This window comes from Panthera pardus, unplaced genomic scaffold, assembly GCF_024362965.1.
Source record: "Panthera pardus isolate Hobbes unplaced genomic scaffold, ASM2436296v1 HiC_scaffold_21, whole genome shotgun sequence".
Taxonomy (NCBI): Eukaryota; Metazoa; Chordata; class Mammalia; order Carnivora; family Felidae; genus Panthera; species Panthera pardus.
This window is the reverse complement of record NW_026526777.1, coordinates 37,712,604-37,731,793: the sequence shown is the minus strand read 5'-3', so window position 1 is coordinate 37,731,793 and position 19,190 is coordinate 37,712,604. Positions and strand designations below refer to the sequence as shown.

General features: G+C 36.3%; 1 protein-coding gene across 1 annotated transcript in view; it reads left to right on the top strand.

Moving 5' to 3' along the window:
* Nucleotides 1–19,190, top strand: part of INTS7 (integrator complex subunit 7) — a 92,908-nt gene that overhangs the window by 38,270 nt on the left and 35,448 nt on the right. Inside the window, exons 8-9 of the mRNA XM_053909140.1 lie at nt 11,670–11,787; nt 16,513–16,647. Coding sequence (XP_053765115.1) covers nt 11,670–11,787; nt 16,513–16,647 — 253 coding nt within the window. The remainder of the gene's footprint in view (nt 1–11,669; nt 11,788–16,512; nt 16,648–19,190) is intronic.

The window sequence follows — 19,190 nt, the reverse complement described above, 5'->3', positions numbered from 1 at the left end:
AAAGTGGGTTTTTAAAAATTTTTTATTTAAAAATTTTTTAAGTTTATTTATTTTGAGAGAGAGTGCTTGCATGTGCACGAGTGGGGGAGGGGCAGAGAGAGAGAGGGAAAGAGAATTCCAAGCAGGATCCGAGCTGACACAGCAGAGAGCCCATTGTGGGGCTTGAACCCACGAACCATGAGATCTTGACCTGAGCCCGCATCAAGGGTTGGACACTTAACCTACTGAGCCACCCAGCTGCCCCTATTTTTTATTTCTTTTTTAAGTTTGAGGTTTTTGTTTTGTTTTTAATTTCAGAGGGAGAGAGAGAAAACAAGAGAACGAGCATGGGGGAGGGGAAAGGGGGAGAGAGAGAATCTTAAGCAGGCTCCACATTCAGTGTGGAGTGGAGCTTGAACTCAGGACCGGGAGATCATGACCTCAGCTGAAATCAAGAGTTGGATGTTCAACCAACTGAGCCACCCAGGTGCCCCTAGAAAGTTCTTTTAAAGGAGTTCTGCTTTACAAAATAGGTCAGTCAGAGTAAAACAAATCCCATATGATTTCACTCAGGTGGAATTTAAGAAACAAATAATCACAGGGGGAAAATGGGGAGAGGCAAACCAAGAGACAGACTCTGAACTATAAAGACCAAATGATGGTTATCAGGGGGTCGGTGGAGAGGATGGCGGGGGGGCGCATGAGTTAAATAGGTGATGGAGATTTAGGAACGTACTTGTGATGAGCACCAAGTGTTGAGTCACTATATTGTACTCCTGAAACTAGTATTACACTGTATGTTAACTAACTGGAATTTACATAAAAACTAAAAACTAAATAAAAAATACGGGAGTTCTGCTTTAAAGAGCAAAGAATTGAGACTGTACTGCTAAAGTGTATGTTGTCTGCTTTTTGTTTTTATCATGGGAGGAGTTTAAAGAAACAGAAGTGCCATTAAGCTAGGGTAATAGAGGATTGCCAGATAAGATATTTGAGCAAAGCAGTGTATATACATATGGTTTCTGGCATATATATATAAGTGCTTTTTTAAGAGGCGCCTGGGTGGCTCAGTCGGTTGGGCATCTGACTTGGTTTCAGCTCAGGTTGTGACCTTGGGGGTTGTGGCGTCCAGCTCTGTGTCAGGCTCCTTGCTGGGCATTGAGCCTGCTTAGGATTCTCTTTCCCTCTACCATTTGTACTCTGTCTAAAAAAAAAAGAAAAAAAATGCTATTGTAAGAGTAGCTCTAAAAAACTATATTAAAAGGTAAGATTTTTCTATCATTTTCTTCCTGTATACTTTGACAGATTGTAGGGTTCGGGTGGTGCTGTCTTAATAAAATGAATTGGGATCTTTATCTTTCTTTATTCTGGAATGGTGAATAGCTATGACAGAAATTTTCTGTCTCCTAAGGATACTGCTTAAAAGGTATCAGAAACCCATCTGAACCTGGAACTTTCTCCAGGGATAGTATTTTGAGAATACTTCCAATTATTTATATAGGTATTGCCCTATCTTTTCTACCTTTCCTTCAACCAGTTTTGATGTTTTCCATTTAATTCACTTCTCAGATTCATTAGTATCAATATAGAGAACCTTTATAATTTTTAGTGTTCTTGTATTTGAAATTTTATCTTTATTTTTTCTTACTCTTTGTGTTTATATCCCCCTTTTCTTGATTTGACTTTGCAGAGGCATGGCTTTCTTATCTTTTTCAAGGGCTTAGAACACTTATTTTTATTCTTGTTTAATAATGAAAGCAGTTAAGGCTATTAATTTTCCCCGTAGTGCAGATTGCCTAAATTCTATAAATTATGGCTTCTAGTGCTCTCATTGCCATTAATTTGAAAAGCATTTTTTAGAAGTCAGGTTTATTGTGGTATAATTTATTTACAGAAACCTTTCTAGGTATACTGATCAATGAGTTCTAATAAGTGTGTATAGTTATATAACCACCACCACAATTGACATATAGAACATTTTCATCACCCCAAAAGTTCCTTCAGGCTCCTCTGTAGTCAGTCCTTCCCCCAACTCCTAACAACCACCAATCTGATTTCTGTCCCTATAATTTTGCCTTTCTAGAATATAAATGCAATCACACAGTATGTAGCCTTCTGGATATGACTTTTTTTTACTTAGCATAATGCTTTTGATATTCATTCATGTTGCTGCATTAAGCAGTAATTTGTTCCTTTTTATTGCTAAGTAGCATCCCAGTGTATGGACGTACCACAATTTGCTTATTCATTCACAGGTTGAGGGACACTTGGATTGTTTCCAGTTTTTGTTATTATAAATCAAGCTACTATTGTACAGGTCTTTGGGAGACATTTCTGAGGTAAATACCTAGGACTTGAACTGGTGGGTTGTGTGGTAAATATATTACTAACTTTGTAAGATACTGCCAAACTGTTTTCCATGCTGACTGTACCATTTTACATTCCCACCAGCAGTATGTAAGAGTTCTAGTTCTCTATCTTTGCTAGCACTTTCTATCATAGGGCTTTGTAATTTTAGCCATTTTATTAGGTATGCAGTGGTATCGCATCATGGTTTTAATTTGCATTTTCCTAATGACTAATGATGAGTATCTTACAGGCTTGTCATCTATATCTCTTTGGTGAAGTACCTATTTTAATCTTTTATGCATTTTTTAAAGATGGTGTTCTTGTTACTGAGGTTTTTATATATTCTGAATACAGATACTTGATCAGATATGTATTTTACAAGTATTTCCTGCCAGTATGTGTCTTTACAGTATCTTCTAGAGAGTAGAAGTTATTTACTTTGATGAAATTTAGTTTATCAATTTTTTTTTCACTTTTTTAGGTTGTGTTTTCTGTTTTATCTAGGAAATCTTTACCTGATCCAAGGTCACAGAGATTTTGCCCTGTGTTTTTTTCTAGAAGTTTTATAACTGTGGTTTTATATTTAGCTCTGTGTGATCCATTTTGAGTTGACTGTTGTCTACTCAGGTACAAGGTAGGGATTGATATGCATTTAGATAGGCAATCATCCCACACCTTTTGTTGAAAAGACTGTCCTTTCTTCATTGGCTTACCTTAGCATCTTTGTTAAAAATTCTTTTACCATGTTGACATAAGTCTGTTTCTGGGTTCTGTTTCTTTGATCTGTGTGTCTATCCTTAAATGAATAGCACACTGTCTTGGGGTTTTTTTTAGTTTTATTTATTTAAGTAATCTCTACACCCAATGTGGGGCTCCAACTCATGACCCTGAGAGCAAGAGTCCCAGGCTCTTCCGACTGAGCCAGCCAGGCACCCCAATAGCACACTATCTTGATTACTGTACCTTTATAGTAAGTCTTGGAATCAGGTGGTGTGAGTCCTCTACCTTTGTATGTATCAAAATTATTTTCGGTGTTCTAGGTCCTTTGCCTTTTCATATAAAATTTAGAATCAATTTGTCAGTCTCTGCAAAAAACCTTGCTAGGATTTTGATTGGTATTTGCATCTATAAATCAGTTTGAAAAGAGCTGACATCTTAATAGTATTGAGTTTTCTGATCCACGAACAAAATATCTCTCTCTGTTTATTTAGGTTTTAGTTTATCATCAGCAGCTCTTAGTTTAAAGCATCCAAATCTTGTAACATTCTGTTAGATTTATTCCTAAGTAGTTCGTGGGTTTTGGTGGTATTATAAATGATTGTTTTCTTAGATTTCCAAGAGAGCAATTTTGATTTCTTCTGTGACCCTGAAATTAATTTTTTTCTTTATTCATATTGTTTTTTTCCGGTTTTATTGAGATACACTTGACACACATCACTGTATAAGTTGAAGGCGTGCAGCATGCTTTCACTTACATTTATTGTGAAATAATGACCGAAGTAAGTTTACTTAGTGTCCGTCATCTCATGCAGGAACAATAGAAAAAAGTTTTCTTACGATGAGAGCTCTTACGCTTTACTCTCTTAACAATTTTCATATACATCACACAGCAGTGTTGACTGTAGTCATGTTGTATGTTCCACACCTGATACCAACTGATCTTATAACTGGAAGTTTCTGTTTTTGAAGTTATCAGTTTTTTGTATTCATGGAATTTTTGTTGTTGCCAACCTTCTGTTATTAATGTCTAATTTTAAAGTTTCTTTGAGACCCAGTGTAGGATCACTTTTTATAAATATGGTTGACCATTGAACAACATGTGTTTGAACTGCATGGGTCCACTTATACATGGATTTTATATATAGATCTGTCAGACTACCATGTTCTACTGTGTAGGGAGTCAGCACCCTCACCCCTGTGTCAACTGTAGTTCAAAGGATTTAAAAAGAAGGTATATTTTCTATATTAATTATACCAGATATGTTATATGTAGTAAAATATGTAGACAAATATATAGTATATAATGTTACGTGTTATATATATGTATTGCGTTAATATTACATATTACATGTAATGTTACATATTGTATATGTATACTACATACTATATATATTACTAATATAGCGTTTTAGTATAAAGCTATATTGAATCTACTTTATTGATAGTACTCAAGTATACCATCTTAAATTAGTTTTTTTTTTCTTTTGATCTATGGAGTTTTGATATTTATTCTCTTCTCACACCCATTTGTATTTTAATTTAAAAATCTTAGGGGCGCCTGGGTGGCTCAGACTGTTGAGTGTCCGACTTCAGCTCAGGTCATGATCTCATGGTCTGTGAGTTCAAGCCCCGCGTTGGGCTCTGTGCTGACAGCTCAGAGCCTGGAGCCTGCTTTGGATTTTGGGTCTCCCCCTCTCTCTGCCTCTTCCCTGCTCACGTGTGCACTCTCACTCTCTCTCTTTAAAAGTAAATAAACGGTAACAAAAGAATTTTTTTTATCTTAATGCTCTTATTGCACAAATAGAACTTATTAATGTAAAGGGATCCTCTATCCTATTTAAAGCTTTTTGCCTCTAGGGGCTCCTGGGTGGCTCAGTTGGTTAGGTGTCTGACTTCAGCTCAGGGCCTGATCTCACAGTTTGTGAGTTTGAGCCCCGCATGGGGCTCTGTGCTGACAGCTCAGAGCTTGGAGCCTACTTTGGATTCTATGTCTCCCTCTCTCTCTGCCCCTCCCCTGCTCATGCTCTGTCTGTCCCTGTCTCTCAAAAATAAATAAAACATTAAAGCTTTTTGTCTCTGATTCTTTATATATCATTAACATTGCTACTTGTTTTTCTTTGCATGTATTCATTAGTCTGTCAATTTTATTATTGACTTTTCTCCGTCATTTGGGTTTAATCCTTATAAATAGCACATAGTTAAATTTACCTCTTTAGACTTAATCTGAGTCTTTTTAAATAGTGTGATATAAATTATTTGCATTTATTGATATACCTCATGTTTTTGCTTACTTTCCCCATCTTCCTATTGTTCTTATACATTCTTTCTTGTTTCCTTTCTCCATTACTTTCCTTTGTTACTTTGATTGTTTTCTTTATTCCTTTATGTTCTAGTGAATTAAAAAGATTTTTAGATGCTAATTAAACATTTGTTTTTACTTATATCTGTACTCAGTATATATTAATGTAAGAACATGTGTGTCTGTTAAGAATGAAAAGTGTGGTCATTGAAATGTTGCAAATTTTAGCAGACTTGAATTCTCTTTTTTCCTCCCCTTCACTCTTTCCTATATCTTATTAAAATAATCTGGAATTTAATGATCAATCTTTTTTTTTTTTAATGCTATACAGTGGGTTTTTTTTTTTGTAATAAGTTTTTTCATAATATATGCACTGAACTTCACAGCCACATGAACAGTCACTTAAATGTTAACTAGTTTGTTGATTTCACAGCTTGCTAGTATTTCTTCATTTTACCACATCTTCCCTTGAGTTTTTAATTCTGATTTATCTTTCTTTTTTCTTTGATTAACTAACTTTTTTCTTTGATTAATTTTAATTGAAAATATGTATTTTTTAATATTTGTTTCTCTCACAAAGAATTTTTTCCTGTGCCTGAAACCTGAGCATATTGATCTTAATTAAATAGATATGGTCAAATAATCACTACCTCACAGCCTAGATATATTTTTGAAAATATTGAAATAGAACAGAGGAAAACAGTGATAATGATATTTGTTGGTTTCAAATTTGAGTTTTACTCCCAATTACCAAGAGTAATTATATTTTTTCTAGGGCTTCCTTCTTCCCCCCCTTCCCTCCCTCCTTTTTTCCTGCCTCTCATCCAGTCGCATCCACCACTGATTAATTTTTGGGTTTTGGTACTTCAAGAGTGATTGTGTCTGTTTCATTGCTACTTTTGCTGGTGTGATGGTAGGTATTATAATTAACATATGGAATCATATATTCCAGATTTAAAGGAAATCCTTTCATTCTAAATGTTTTAAAAACACAAAATGAAGGCCTAATATAGTGTATTTTTATTAAAATAGCCAAAAACAGAATTAATTTCATAAGAACAAAAATATTTTTTCATGTGTTTATATTTTTGTTTGGATTTTGTATGCTTGCTAATATAAATATCCATTTTAGTTGGTGTTAATTTGTGTTAATAGCTTACACTTATTTTGATGTTATAATCTTATCTGAAGAAGTTGATTTATACAACCTGTCTGTTACGAAGCAAAAGATTATTCTGGATATTTTCAAAGACATAATTTTATTTTTGGTTTTATATCTCCTGAGAGCTCTGATTTGTACCTTTTCTGATACTAGGAGGAATGATAAGTTAAGCCTGAGAATTAGTTCTTTTACATCTTTTTCTTTGTGGTTAGTAGAATGGAGACATTTTGAGAGATTATGTCTCTGGCAGAGTACTTTGAAACATAATGTTTTTCTGTACCTTAAAGATTATAAAATTTTTGCCATGCTTTTCTGGAACACATCCCTGGTGGCCAGTCCCATTCTAGGGTAGAGGAGAAGCCCCTATTTAGGAACTGACCCAGAAAACGGTAATTCAGGACAGAGCTTCAGTTGAGAAGTGAGGTAAGCCAGCCTAGAGAGAGAAATTCAGACCAAATAGTGAAGAAGATTGTCGTGGTGAGTGAGAAAGGGCGCTCTGTTTGAAGAGTTAGTTTTCCTTTTTGTCAATGTGAAAATGGCCCTGGTAAGAACAGTTTGTAATAGGCTATGTCCTTGGAACCGAAACTTGAGCCAGACTTCATCACTGACATAGGATTGATGTGCCATCCCTGGGGAACTTCGTGATGTGCTCTGTTAAGCTTACTGATCTGAATTAATGAACCTTGAAATCAGTATGTATTTACTGGGAGCATTTTAGTACCCAGTACTGTGCTGAATGACAGAAATTAGAAGATAACATTAATTTTCTAATATTTTCCCTCAATTTTTTAAATGGTAAAATTCTTCTTGCTTTTTAAAAATCATTAATATCGTTTTCATAAATGTCTCACATATGCCTTCTTGATCGTCCCGAAAGGTTAAATGTCTCCTAATACACAGAGCACTCTACAAGGCATAATTTTTAATACATAGAAATATAAGACATAATCCTTAACTTCTGGGGCTATTTGGCTGAGGGTTTTATTCTTAAGCACAAGTAAGTTAATAGCACAAGGCAGGACAGTTTAGGGAATAAGACATAGATAAGTGGAAATGGCTTAAGTATTTGAATAAATAAAAAAAGACTGTGGTATTACCTAACCACAATCACTTTTTTAAAAACTGCTTTCTTCTGTACTTCAAAAACAGCGTCTGTGTCTTCTCTTATTTCTTAATCCTTCACTCTTTCTTTCATACACTTGCATTTAGATGTTTCCCTATTGCTTCTGCTTAGGCACTTAAAAACGTCGCCAGTGTTCTTAATGCTAAATCCGGAGGCTTTTCTGCCTTCGTCATGGCCCCTTCAGCCTGCCCCTTCTCTTGGCTTCTTTGCACTGAACTGCCCTCACTCAGTTTTTCCACCCTTGAAACTGTATCATCTTTGCATTCTTCACCCCTCCTTTTCTTTGGAGTTGAGTCTTTGGGTTGAGTTGAAGCTGGGTGCTTCCTCCCACTTATTTTGTGCCAGTCTGACTGCTCCCCTTCACATCAGCCTGGGCATTCTAGTCCTTCTCCTGGAGCTGAACTACTCTCCAGCATCATAGCTTGTAGAGCTTACAGAATTCTTGGACTTTCTATTATTATAGACAATAAACATCACCCCCCTTTTATTTTAACATTTATTTCTTTTTATGCCAATACATTCGTGTGTGAAAATTCAAAAGCTGCAAAAGGATCCATAGATATAGATATATAGATATAGATATATACACACACGTGTATATATATATATATGTATTATCTATATATATATGTAAAATATTTCCCACTTACTCTTCTGCCATCCCCTCAGCTCCTTTGCCCAATGGCAACCAATGCCTAATTTCTTGTATGTTTTTCCAGAGATGTTTTACATGAAAGCAATTTGGTATACATCTTTACCCCCATTTTGCAGACAAAGAAGTTGAGACTCAAAGATTTCAGTAATTGGCTCAGATCACAGAGATGGTAAGTGGCAGGGCCAGAATTCCAGTGTGAATCTTCCAGTTAAAAATCTGTTTCTTGTCAGATTCCAAATGCTTGGTAGATATTTCTCCTTGGACTTCATATCTCTTCCTATTTCCGTCTTTCCTCTGAAATTAGCTTATTCCTGTAAATTCTCAATCTTCAAAAATGGAATCAACATGCTCTTGTCATCAGGTTTGAAATTTTGTAGTAGTCATTGAGTCCTTGTTGATTCCCTCATACATAATCTGTTTCAAAACGTCTTTCATATTCACACTCCACTCTCCATTCCCACCACCAAGCTGTGGTTCAGGCTATTGTCCATCACCACCTGCCTGGATTACTGCCATAGTCTGTAGGTTGGCTCCTTGGCTCTCAACTGTGTTTATCATTGCCAGAATAATCTTCCCTAATGCTTTTGATAAGTTATTCCTCTCCAGTGGCTTCCTTTTACCTTTCTCATTAAGTCTAAATTACTCTGCCTAACTTTCAACGTCATCCTTAATCTGACCTAATCTTCCTTATGCAGTGTTTCTCTCTCTTAGCCTTCATCTCTTTTGGTCATACCTCCTCATAGGTCACAAATAAATACTCCATATTCAGATCTAATTGCCACAGTTCTTGTTTGCTTCATCTTAATCACAGTCTTCCCTTCCATGACCAGAAACTACTTTATCTTTCAAGTCCATTTGCATTTCTCCTGGGATTATTTGCTTCTGCTGCTGCTGCTTTTCTTATTAACTGGGTTTTTGTTTCAGTTGAAAAAGTACATGTGCACATGATAAAAAATTCAGAGTTCAAAGTGCACAGTGAATGAGATACAAATCATCTCTTCCCCCAGCCCTCGCCCACAGAGGTGGTCAGCGTTACTATTTTCTTACATATCCTTCTGAATTTTGTCATTTGTCATCCATATGCAAGCATGTGTATGTCCCGTCTTCTTTCTGTACGAAAATGGAAATACAGTATATACATGTTCTGAACCTTTTATCAATAATACATCTTGGGAAACATCTCATGTTAGCACTTAGATCTACTGCGTTCTTTTACCAGCTGTGTGGTACTCCCTTTATATTTCCAGTCCCACGGACGGACGGACATTAGAGTTGTTTTTAGTACTTTTACTGTTACTGATTACATTGCTACATTGACTAGTTGGTTTAAAAAAAAAAATCACCTTTATGAATGTACCATTTCTAAAAAAGGAGTCCTTGGGTCCAATGATATGTACATTTAAAATTTTTATATTTAATGCCACTTACCCACCAGTGAAGTTTACGCCATTTTACCATTCTATCAGCAATGCATGAGAACACCTGTATCCCACACTGTTTTCAGTATTGTATTTTATTAAACTTGTCTAATCTGGTGAAAAAAAGTCTCTTAATTTAAATTTTTCAAATTATGAGTGTGGTTTAACTTCTTATATTTATTTAAAAGCCATTTTGTATACAAAAACCATTTTGTATAAATACTATCTGTGAACTACTCATTTTTCTATTGGGTTGTCTATTTATTAGTAAGAACTTTTTATATATTAAGGTTATTGGGCCTTCATTGACCTTACATGATGGGAATATTTTTTTTTCCAGGTTTGTCAATTATCTTTTTACTTTTTCTTTTCTCATGTTGATCCCTTAGTAGTTTTTACAGTTTTGGTTTTTATTTGTGACAAAAAAGAAACAAGAGTTTAGTTTTATCCTACCCAAATGACTCGCCAGTTGTCCTTGAACTGTTGATTTAAAAGCCCCTCTGATTTGAAATGCCATTATCATATATTAAATTCTATGTGTATTTGAATCCATTTCTGGGACCAGTTCTCTCTGATTGATTTCTCTGTCCATGAGTATGAAAAACTTTGACTTCTACAGGTTTATTATACATTTTATATTTGGTAGGGCTTATTTTTGTCCGTCATTATACTTTATCAGAATTTTTCTGGATATTTTCTGATTTTTATTTTTCCATATTATCTTTAGAAACAGATCTAAATCTCCCCATTCCCAAGATTTTGATATTTTTATCTGGGACATACTAAGTTTATTTTATATTTTGTAAAGTTTATTAACCCTTTCTGGAATTTTATTTTTTATTTTTCCCCTGGTCTTTAAGTTTTGCCATTTTCTGAACCTTTGCCCTTGTTGGAGAATGGGAATTAGTTGAATTTAGCAGGGCAGTTATTTGACTACTTACAAGACATGTCCCAAGAGTAAATATACAGGATGAGGCAGGAGTCCCTGTAGTATAAGCTTATATTTATAGCTGACTGTGCTGAAAGAAAAGCATCTTCTTTTTCGTAATTCTTCAGATCATCTTAGGCATAGAGTAGATGACCCGAAATGGAGAAGAGACAGCTCATTCACTTGTATAGTAGATAGAATTGCCACATTCTATTTTTTTTTAAATATACATACATGAACTAACATAGGTATCTCTCAAGTAAGCAGAGTGTGGTAGAGGTTCTGCTTGTGAGGACTAAATAGTACGTAATTTATACACTGGGCTTAATAAAAAATCAGTCATGATGACCTTTTTTTTTAAATAGACTTTATTCTTCATAATAGGTGTAGATTTACAGAAAAATGGGAAAGACAATACAGAGGATTGCCACACACCCCACATCCAGTTAACCCCTATTATTGGTAATTAACATTAGTATGGCACATTTGTTAAAATTAATAAACTGTTGATACATTATTTTTTTTTAATTTTTTTAAATTTTTTTTTAACGTTTATTTATTTTTGAGACAGAGAGAGACAGAGCATGAACGGGGGAGGGGCAGAGAGAGAGGGAGACACAGAATCAGAAGCAGGCTCCAGGCTCTGAGCCGTCAGCCCAGAGCCCGACGCGGGGCTCGAACTCACGTACCGTGAGATCGTGACCTGAGCCGAAGTCGGACGCTCAACCGACTGAGCCACCCAGGCGCCCTGATACATTATTATTATTAATCAAAGTTCATTCCTTATTCTGGTTCCTTTAGTTGTTACTTGGTGTCCTTTTTCTGTTCCAGGAGCCCATCTAGGAAACTACATTATATTTAGCTAACATGTTTCCTTAGGGTCCTCTTGGCTGTGGCAGTTTGACTTAAGTTTTTATCATGGGGGGGGGGGGGAAAGATACAATTTTTCTAAAAGCTAGGACATTTAAAACAACTAGACAATTTTAAAGTATATTGGCATTTCAACTTCTGCGTTCTTTGCTCCTCTGTATTTCAGGCACTCTGTGAATGTGCCCTCCAGACTCCTTATGACAGCCTGAAACTTGGGATGTTGTCTGTCCTTTCCACACTGTCAGGGACCATTGCCATCAAACATTACTTCAGCATAGCTTCAGGTAAGGCGAAGACAGGGGAGAGCATACGGACAATGTGGTAATCCCTTTTTCATGCTGATGGGTCATGTTGCTTCTTCTGTAAAGCCTTAGAATCCAGGACGGTTCCAATCTCATACTCTGTTATATGCTAGTGATTGATTTGAAAAGGATTTCTTAACTAATGTCTGTTGTCATAAAATCTTGCACCTTTGATTATAATTCAAGGATATTGGTTTTCTAGATTTGCCCTGTTTTGAATTATATGTAGGTGAAACAGTATTTTTGCAGATACTTAACATAGCTTGTTTGCTTCTGTATGCCTCTGACTCAAAGTGCCCTTTGGATTTAAGTACATTTCAAAGGCCAAATGGTGGTGATGTTTAAAAGCAAATGTCACATGCCCTCTTTTAGGTATATGTCATCCCTCTGGAAAATGATTAAAATAAAACTTTACCCCAGTTCAATAATGATTTCCTAGTTGCCTATTCCAGATGATTTAACTTCAGAATGCCTTTATTGGGGTGCTTGGGTGGCTCAGTCAGTTAAACACCTGACTTTAGCTCAGGTCATGATCTCATAGTTCGTGGGTTCGAGCCCCCCATTGGGCTTTGTGCGGACCGCTCAGAGCCTGGAGCCTGCTTCGGGTTCTCTCTCTCTTTCTCTCTCTCTCTCTCTCCCTCTCCCTCTCCCTCCCTCCCTCCCTCCCTCTCTCCCTCTCTCCCTCTCTCCCTCTCTCCCTCTCTCCCTCTCTCCCTCTCTCCCTCCTCCCCCTCCCCTACTTGTGCTCTGTCTCTGCCTCTGTCTCTCAAAATTAAATAAACATTTAAAAAAATTAAAAAAAAAAAGTTGGGAAGTGGGAGAATACATACTAGTGATACAGCGGTGACCACGGCCACAACCAGTTTCTAGGATCTGCCGTAGGCAGTGGGCGTTTGCTGTGTCATGCATGGTCCCTTTGGCAGCAGTGTAAGTTGTGACATTGAGGAATCAGTGCCAGTGGTGGCAATATCTTCACTGAACTCATTCTGCGCATGATTTGGGCAGTGATCTTGGTTGGTCTCTAGCCTTGCCTGTTTCCTATTTTCTAAGCTTAGTTTTCTAGCCTTTCCAGTAACTCTGTGAGGTATTTCTTTTTAAAAAAGTTTTCTTTTTAATGTTTGTTTATTTTTGAGAGAGTCAGAGATAGAGCGTGACTGGGGGAGGGGTAGAGAGCGAGGGAGACACAGAATCAGAAGCAGGTTCCAAGCCATGAGCTGTCAGCACAGAGCCCGACATGGGGCTCAAACTCACAGACCGTGAGATCATGACCTTGAGCCTCAGTCAGACGCCCAACTGACTGAGCCACCCAAGCGCCCCATTCTGTGAGGTATTTCTATGTCAGTTATCCATTGCTACAAAATAAATCACCTCAAAACTTAGTGGCTTAAAACCATCGTGTTTGCTCTGATTCTGTATATCAGCAATTTTGATTGGCTTTTACTCAGAAAACTGCAGTCCTCTGGAACCTGGACCAGACTGGACGGTCTAAGGTAGTCTCATTCACCAGCTGGAGCGTGAAAGGCTTTCAGCAGAGGCACCATGGTTCTCCTGCATGGGACTCTCAGCAGGCCAGCTTAGCTTTGTTAACGTCGTGTCCTCAGGGTCCTCACAGCAGCCAAAAGGAGGCAGGCCACCAGCACATAAGCACTTCTTCGCGTTGCGCTTGCACATGTTTCTTCATGTCTCGGTAGCCAGGGCAAGTCACACAGCCAAGTCTAAGTAAGTGGAGAAATAAACACCTCTTGAGGCAAGGAATTAGAAAATTGCATTGCAAAGGGGCTTGCCTGCAAGGATGTATTATTACAGCCTTTTTTATCAACAATCACATGCCCATTATGCTTTCCCTAAGTTCTTTTTCTACATGAGTCAGCCAGTCTCAGTTTCTCAGCTGATACTTACTATCCTTGACCGACATCCTACCTGAAGAAAGCTGTGGTAAGCAGAGTATTAATTGTGTCTTATAACTTACAAGTGCCTTCCCATGCAAGGTCTCATTGCTTCTGTACAAGTAGCCTTTCAAGTAAGGCACATGCAGAGGAGTTTATAAGTATTAAAATCGAGGCTTACAGATTTGCAGTGATATGTCCAAAGGCACACATTATAAAGAGCCTTAGCCTGGGCCAGAACCCAAAAGTTCTGACTTAGGGTGCAGTTTTATACTAAATGACCTAGATGTAAAATGACTTTCTTTTTCTTTATTTTTTAAAAGTCATGTATAAGCTTTGTCAGGTTATAGTATTCAAGCACTTCTTGAGCTTTGTCCTTTTATTGAATGTTGAATTTTATTAAATTGCAGTTTCTATATGGAATTAAGCAAAAGGTTTAAATAACCACATTAGGTAATGCTTATAGGAAATTAAAAGTCAGGGATTTTACAAAATTGGACTATTCCCGTAAGCAATGGTAAATGTTTAAGTATGTTTTCATTGCTTAGATTTTTTCAACGTAAGCAGGATAGTTTGTAAAACAAAATTAAATTTTGCATCTAAATCACTAACAAATGGCTCGTAAGCATGTAAGATGTTCAGTGTCGCACATACCTAAGAAGAATGCCAAACAAAGCCACACTGAAATACTTTACCAGTCCATCAGATTGGCATAGATTCAGAAGTTTGATAGCAGGGGTGTGGGTGAACCACGACTCTCATTCATTGCTCATGGGTTGTGAATTATTAGTCTGCATAGGTGATTTGGAAATACTCATCAAAATTATAAATGAGCCAGAAATTTCACTTCTAGGAATTTATCCTACTAGTATAGTCACATATTTGACAAATGACAGATGTACAAGGGTATTCATAGCATCATTATATGTAATAGCAAAATACTATCCATCAGCAGGGGTGTAAGAGCATAAAAAAATCCGTCAGTAGGGACCGCATTAAAGAAATAATGTTATACAACGGCAATAGAAGTCAGTGTAATTTATTAAAAAGAATGTATGGCATGGAATAATCTCCATGATACAATGTTTAAAGAAAAAGCAAGATGCAAAAGTGTATGAAAGGAGAAAGCAATAGCAAAATATGTGCACTTGCAAATTTATAGAGCCTGGAATGATACACAAGGAACTGATAGCATTGGGTGCATGAAGAAGACTTCTCATTCACTGACTTTATACATTTTTCTAATATTTGTTGAACCTTTTGAACCAGTTGGATTTATCTTAGCAAATAATTTCTAAGTAAATAAAAAAATTAAATTTAAAAGTAATATTTTCCCTGAAACAGTTAACATAGAAAAATGCCACAAAATACTATATTTTAAAGGCAGAGTATTGGCCACTATCTACTTATCATGAGTATGTGTGAATTTTTAAATTGTGTTGATGTGCGTAAAGGGAAAAAAATTTATTTAAAGGAAACACTCTAGAAAGCTAATGAAATAATGCCACACTCATTTGTGGGATTTGGGATGATTTTTGGGTTTTTTTTTGGATCTTTATGTTTTTTTGCCAAATGTCCTATGATGACGCTTCATAGAAAAAAAGGAAAAATGTAAGTTGCAGAACACATCTGTAAATTTATAAATGAGTCTGTTTTGTCCAAATCACATAGGAAAGAAAAAGAATGGAGGAAATACAAGTGCCATAGTTTTGAAAAGCTTTTCAAATATTTTAAAAACACTGAGGCTTTACCTGAGCTAGTATTTTTATGTTAAACTGCGAATCAGTAAGGCGACATATGTCCCACACTGCCTGAGGTAGTCTTGGTTTATGCCTGTTGTAAGTAGTAATGATGTCCCCCTTCAGCCTCAAAAGATATGATCAACCTTGATAGGAGAGGCAAGGTTGAAGTTGATAGGAATCATGGAAAATAAGCAAGAATGGAAAAAGGAAGGCAGAAACAAGAGACTGCTAAAAAGTTGAAAAGCTTTAATCTTCTTGAAGCTCACTCACTTATACCTGAGAGCTTCTCTACTGTATGTAAAAATATTTGCAACATAAGCCTTACGTTACAGAATTTCAAGTGTGAATTTTAAAGGTGACTGCAGTCTACAGCATAGAGCGTGAGGTATAAAGCACAGGGGTAGGACATAAGTAACGGATTTTACGTTACAGAATTTCAAGTGTGAATTTTAAAAGTCACTGCAATCTACAGCAGAGAGCATAAGGTATAAAGCACAGGGGTAGGACATAAGTAACAGATTTTATGATCTCAGGGGCAAGATGCTTAAAATCTTTGGGCTTCAGTTTCTTCTGTAAAAAGCATCGAATTATGTGATGTCAGAATCCTTTCCAGTTCTAAAATCATGAATTCTGTGTAAACCTTAACTCTATGCCAGCCATTGAGGTAAGAAAATCAAACTTTAAAAGTTTTGCTTCTCTTTTTCTTTCCTCTCTTAAAGGTCAGGTTTACCTGATTAGAAGCCTGTATTGACATCCTAATTTTAATGAGAACCAATTGGTTCCCCAGAACCAATCTTTAGTTGTTTTGGCTTTTGCTGTGCTCCTTAGTCAGTTTTTATTAATATTTTTGTGGGAAAGTCCTATATTATTTTAGATCCTAATCATTACAGACTATCGCATATACCTGTTCTAAGTACCTTGACAGGAGAAGCAGGAATGATTGTTTTTATTGATGATGGAGTAGAAGTAGATGGAGTAGAAATTTTCCTTTGAAAATGAGAAAAATGAACCTAGACATTGAATTGCTTTTGGACTATATGAGTGAATTAAATCGGTGCTGCTTTTCTCTTCTTGTTTAGGAAACGTGGGTTCTTCCCCCAGATCTTCTGACTTGGTCCGATTAGCCCAAGAATGCTGTTACCATAACAACAGGGGCATTGCAGCTCATGGAGTGCGAGTCCTAACTAATATAACTGTCTCCTGTCAAGAAAAAGGTCAGTTTGATCAGGACTGATACTCTGTATAAACTTTCAAATTGAAGTTTTGGTGGAATTGTGTATGTGTCTTTGGTTTTTTAATCCCTTATTATTTTTAGCACTTGTGCTTTTACCTACTGGTTGCCTCCTGAAGTGTTCTTAGAGCAGGTTTTCTCAAGACTACTTAATCCCATGAAAAATAAAAATATGAAAATGAGGACCTTGGGATTGAGATTGTGAAACTGAAAGGTTTCATGGAGCATTGCCCATTTCCTCTCAGTGCTGAACTTTGCGTGGATGGTGCTGTGGGTGGGAATCGCTTATGACTGCCCTGTGGTATGACAGTTTGTTCACCTGTACAAAAGCCTGAGAAATTTAGGAAAAAATACTTTAAGTTAACAAGGGGCTTAAGTAACAAATAGTTTTCACCTAGGGGCAAATGAGTTAACAGAGTAATATGAATTAAATTGGCATAGAATTTGTCTCTGGGTATTTAAAGTTAAACTGATTTGCATAATTTAAGATATGAATAGAAAATGCTTAGGGGTGCCTGGGTGGCTCAATTGGTTAAGTGGTTGGCAGACTCTTGATTTGGACCCAGGTCGTAATCCCAGGGTTCTGAGATTGAGCCCCACTTGGGGTTCTGTGGACCATAGAGCCTGGTTAAGTTTCACTCTAGATCTCTCCCCCTGCCCCTCTTCCCTGCTGGAGCTCTTTCTCTCTCTCAGAAAAAAAAAAAAAAAAAAAGGAAAAGAAAAGAAAAAGAAAGGAAAGAAAGAAAGAAAGAAAGAAAGAAAGAAAGAAAGAAAGAAAGAAAATGCTTACATTTTATTATATTCCTAACATCTTTGATCTAAATAAAGGCTTGAATAAGTTCATGCTGGTGTTCAAAACCAGAAATGCATTTTGGATATTTCTTCTATTACAGTGTTTATTTTGATCTTTATTAAGGATCATAAATAGAAATCTTAGCCCCACAAAACGTCAGCACTGCTCATTCTTAGTACCTATTTTTTTTCTCTAGCATCCTGACCTTCAGTAGTCTTAACACTGTTTGTCAAGCCTTATACTAATTCAGATAACATTTCTTTAAATTGTTCTTTAAATGTTGTTCTTATTTGAATAATTAAACCTGTTTTATTTTTTAAATAGTTATGAGTGTTTTCTACCATGTAACATAGAAAACTGTGCGTTCTCAAAGCTCATACATATTAACCTAAATATGGTTAACTAATATATTCAGAACTTTCTAGAACTTCTAGAGAAATTTTAGCCCCATGGCAGTGGAAAGATGCTGTAGTACTCTATTACATGAGACATCTTAAGGAATTTGTTCTTTGTGGTCTGACTTATAACATTAATAAGATTATGTGGCATCTTCATTACTTCCTAAAAGGGGTGCAGTTTTCATTAGAAAGTTACCTTGTAGGTGAAAATAGACAAGCATAATCTGTCCAGTTAGGAAAGAAGATTAAAGATTTATGTCTAGTTAGGAAGACATGGTTTGCCGTTCCTAGTATTTTCCTCAGCGAAGCTGGTGACCCTGTTTCAGTTATGCTTTATTTATACCTTTACGGCTTTAGCTCTTGATTTAGTGTGGGTATATATATCTTTTTTTAAATATTAGTTTCAGGTGTATGACAGAGTGATTTGATATTTGCATATATTGTGAAATGATCACCACAGTTAGTCTGTTTAATGTCAGTCACTATATACAGTTATAAAATTTTCTTCTTGTGATGAGAATTTTTAAGATCTACCCTTTTAACAACTTTCAAATATGCAATATAGCGTTATTAACTATACTCACCATGCTATACAATACATCCCATGACTTACTCATCTTATAGCTAGAGGTTTGCACCTTTCAACTCTCTTCTCCCATTTTTACCTACCACCTGCCTCTGGCAACCACCAGTCTGTTCTTTGTACTTACGAGCTCGGTTTTTGTTTGCTTTTGCTTTTGCTTTTTGCTTGTGTATTTGTTTGTTTTAGATTCCACGTATAAGTGAAATCATATGATCATATGTCTTTTTCTGTCTGACTTATTTCACTTAACATTATGCCTTCAGTATCGATCCATGTTATCTCAAATGTCAGGTTTTCCTTCTTTTTGTGTCTGAATAATGACCCTTTGTGTATCAATACCACATTTTCTTTATCCATCATCTTATTGGTTGTTTCCATATCTTGGCTGTTATAAATAATGCTGTAACGAACATGAAGGTGCATATGTCTTTTTGAGTTATCATTTTTATTTTCTGTGAGTAAATATCCAGAAATGGAATTGCTGGATCATATACTAGTTCTGTTTTCAGTTTTCTGAAGAACCTCCATGCTGCCTTCCAGAGCAGTTGCATCAATATGCATTCTCACCAGCAGTGCACAAGGGTTCCTTTTTCTCCACATCCTCACCAGCTTGTTCTTTCTTGTCTTTTCGACAGTAGCCATTCTAACAGGTGTGAGGCGATCTCTCATGGTCGTTTTGATTTACATTTCCCTGATGATTGGTGATGTTGAGCCTCTTTTCGTGTACTTGTTGGCCCTCTGGATGTGTCCTT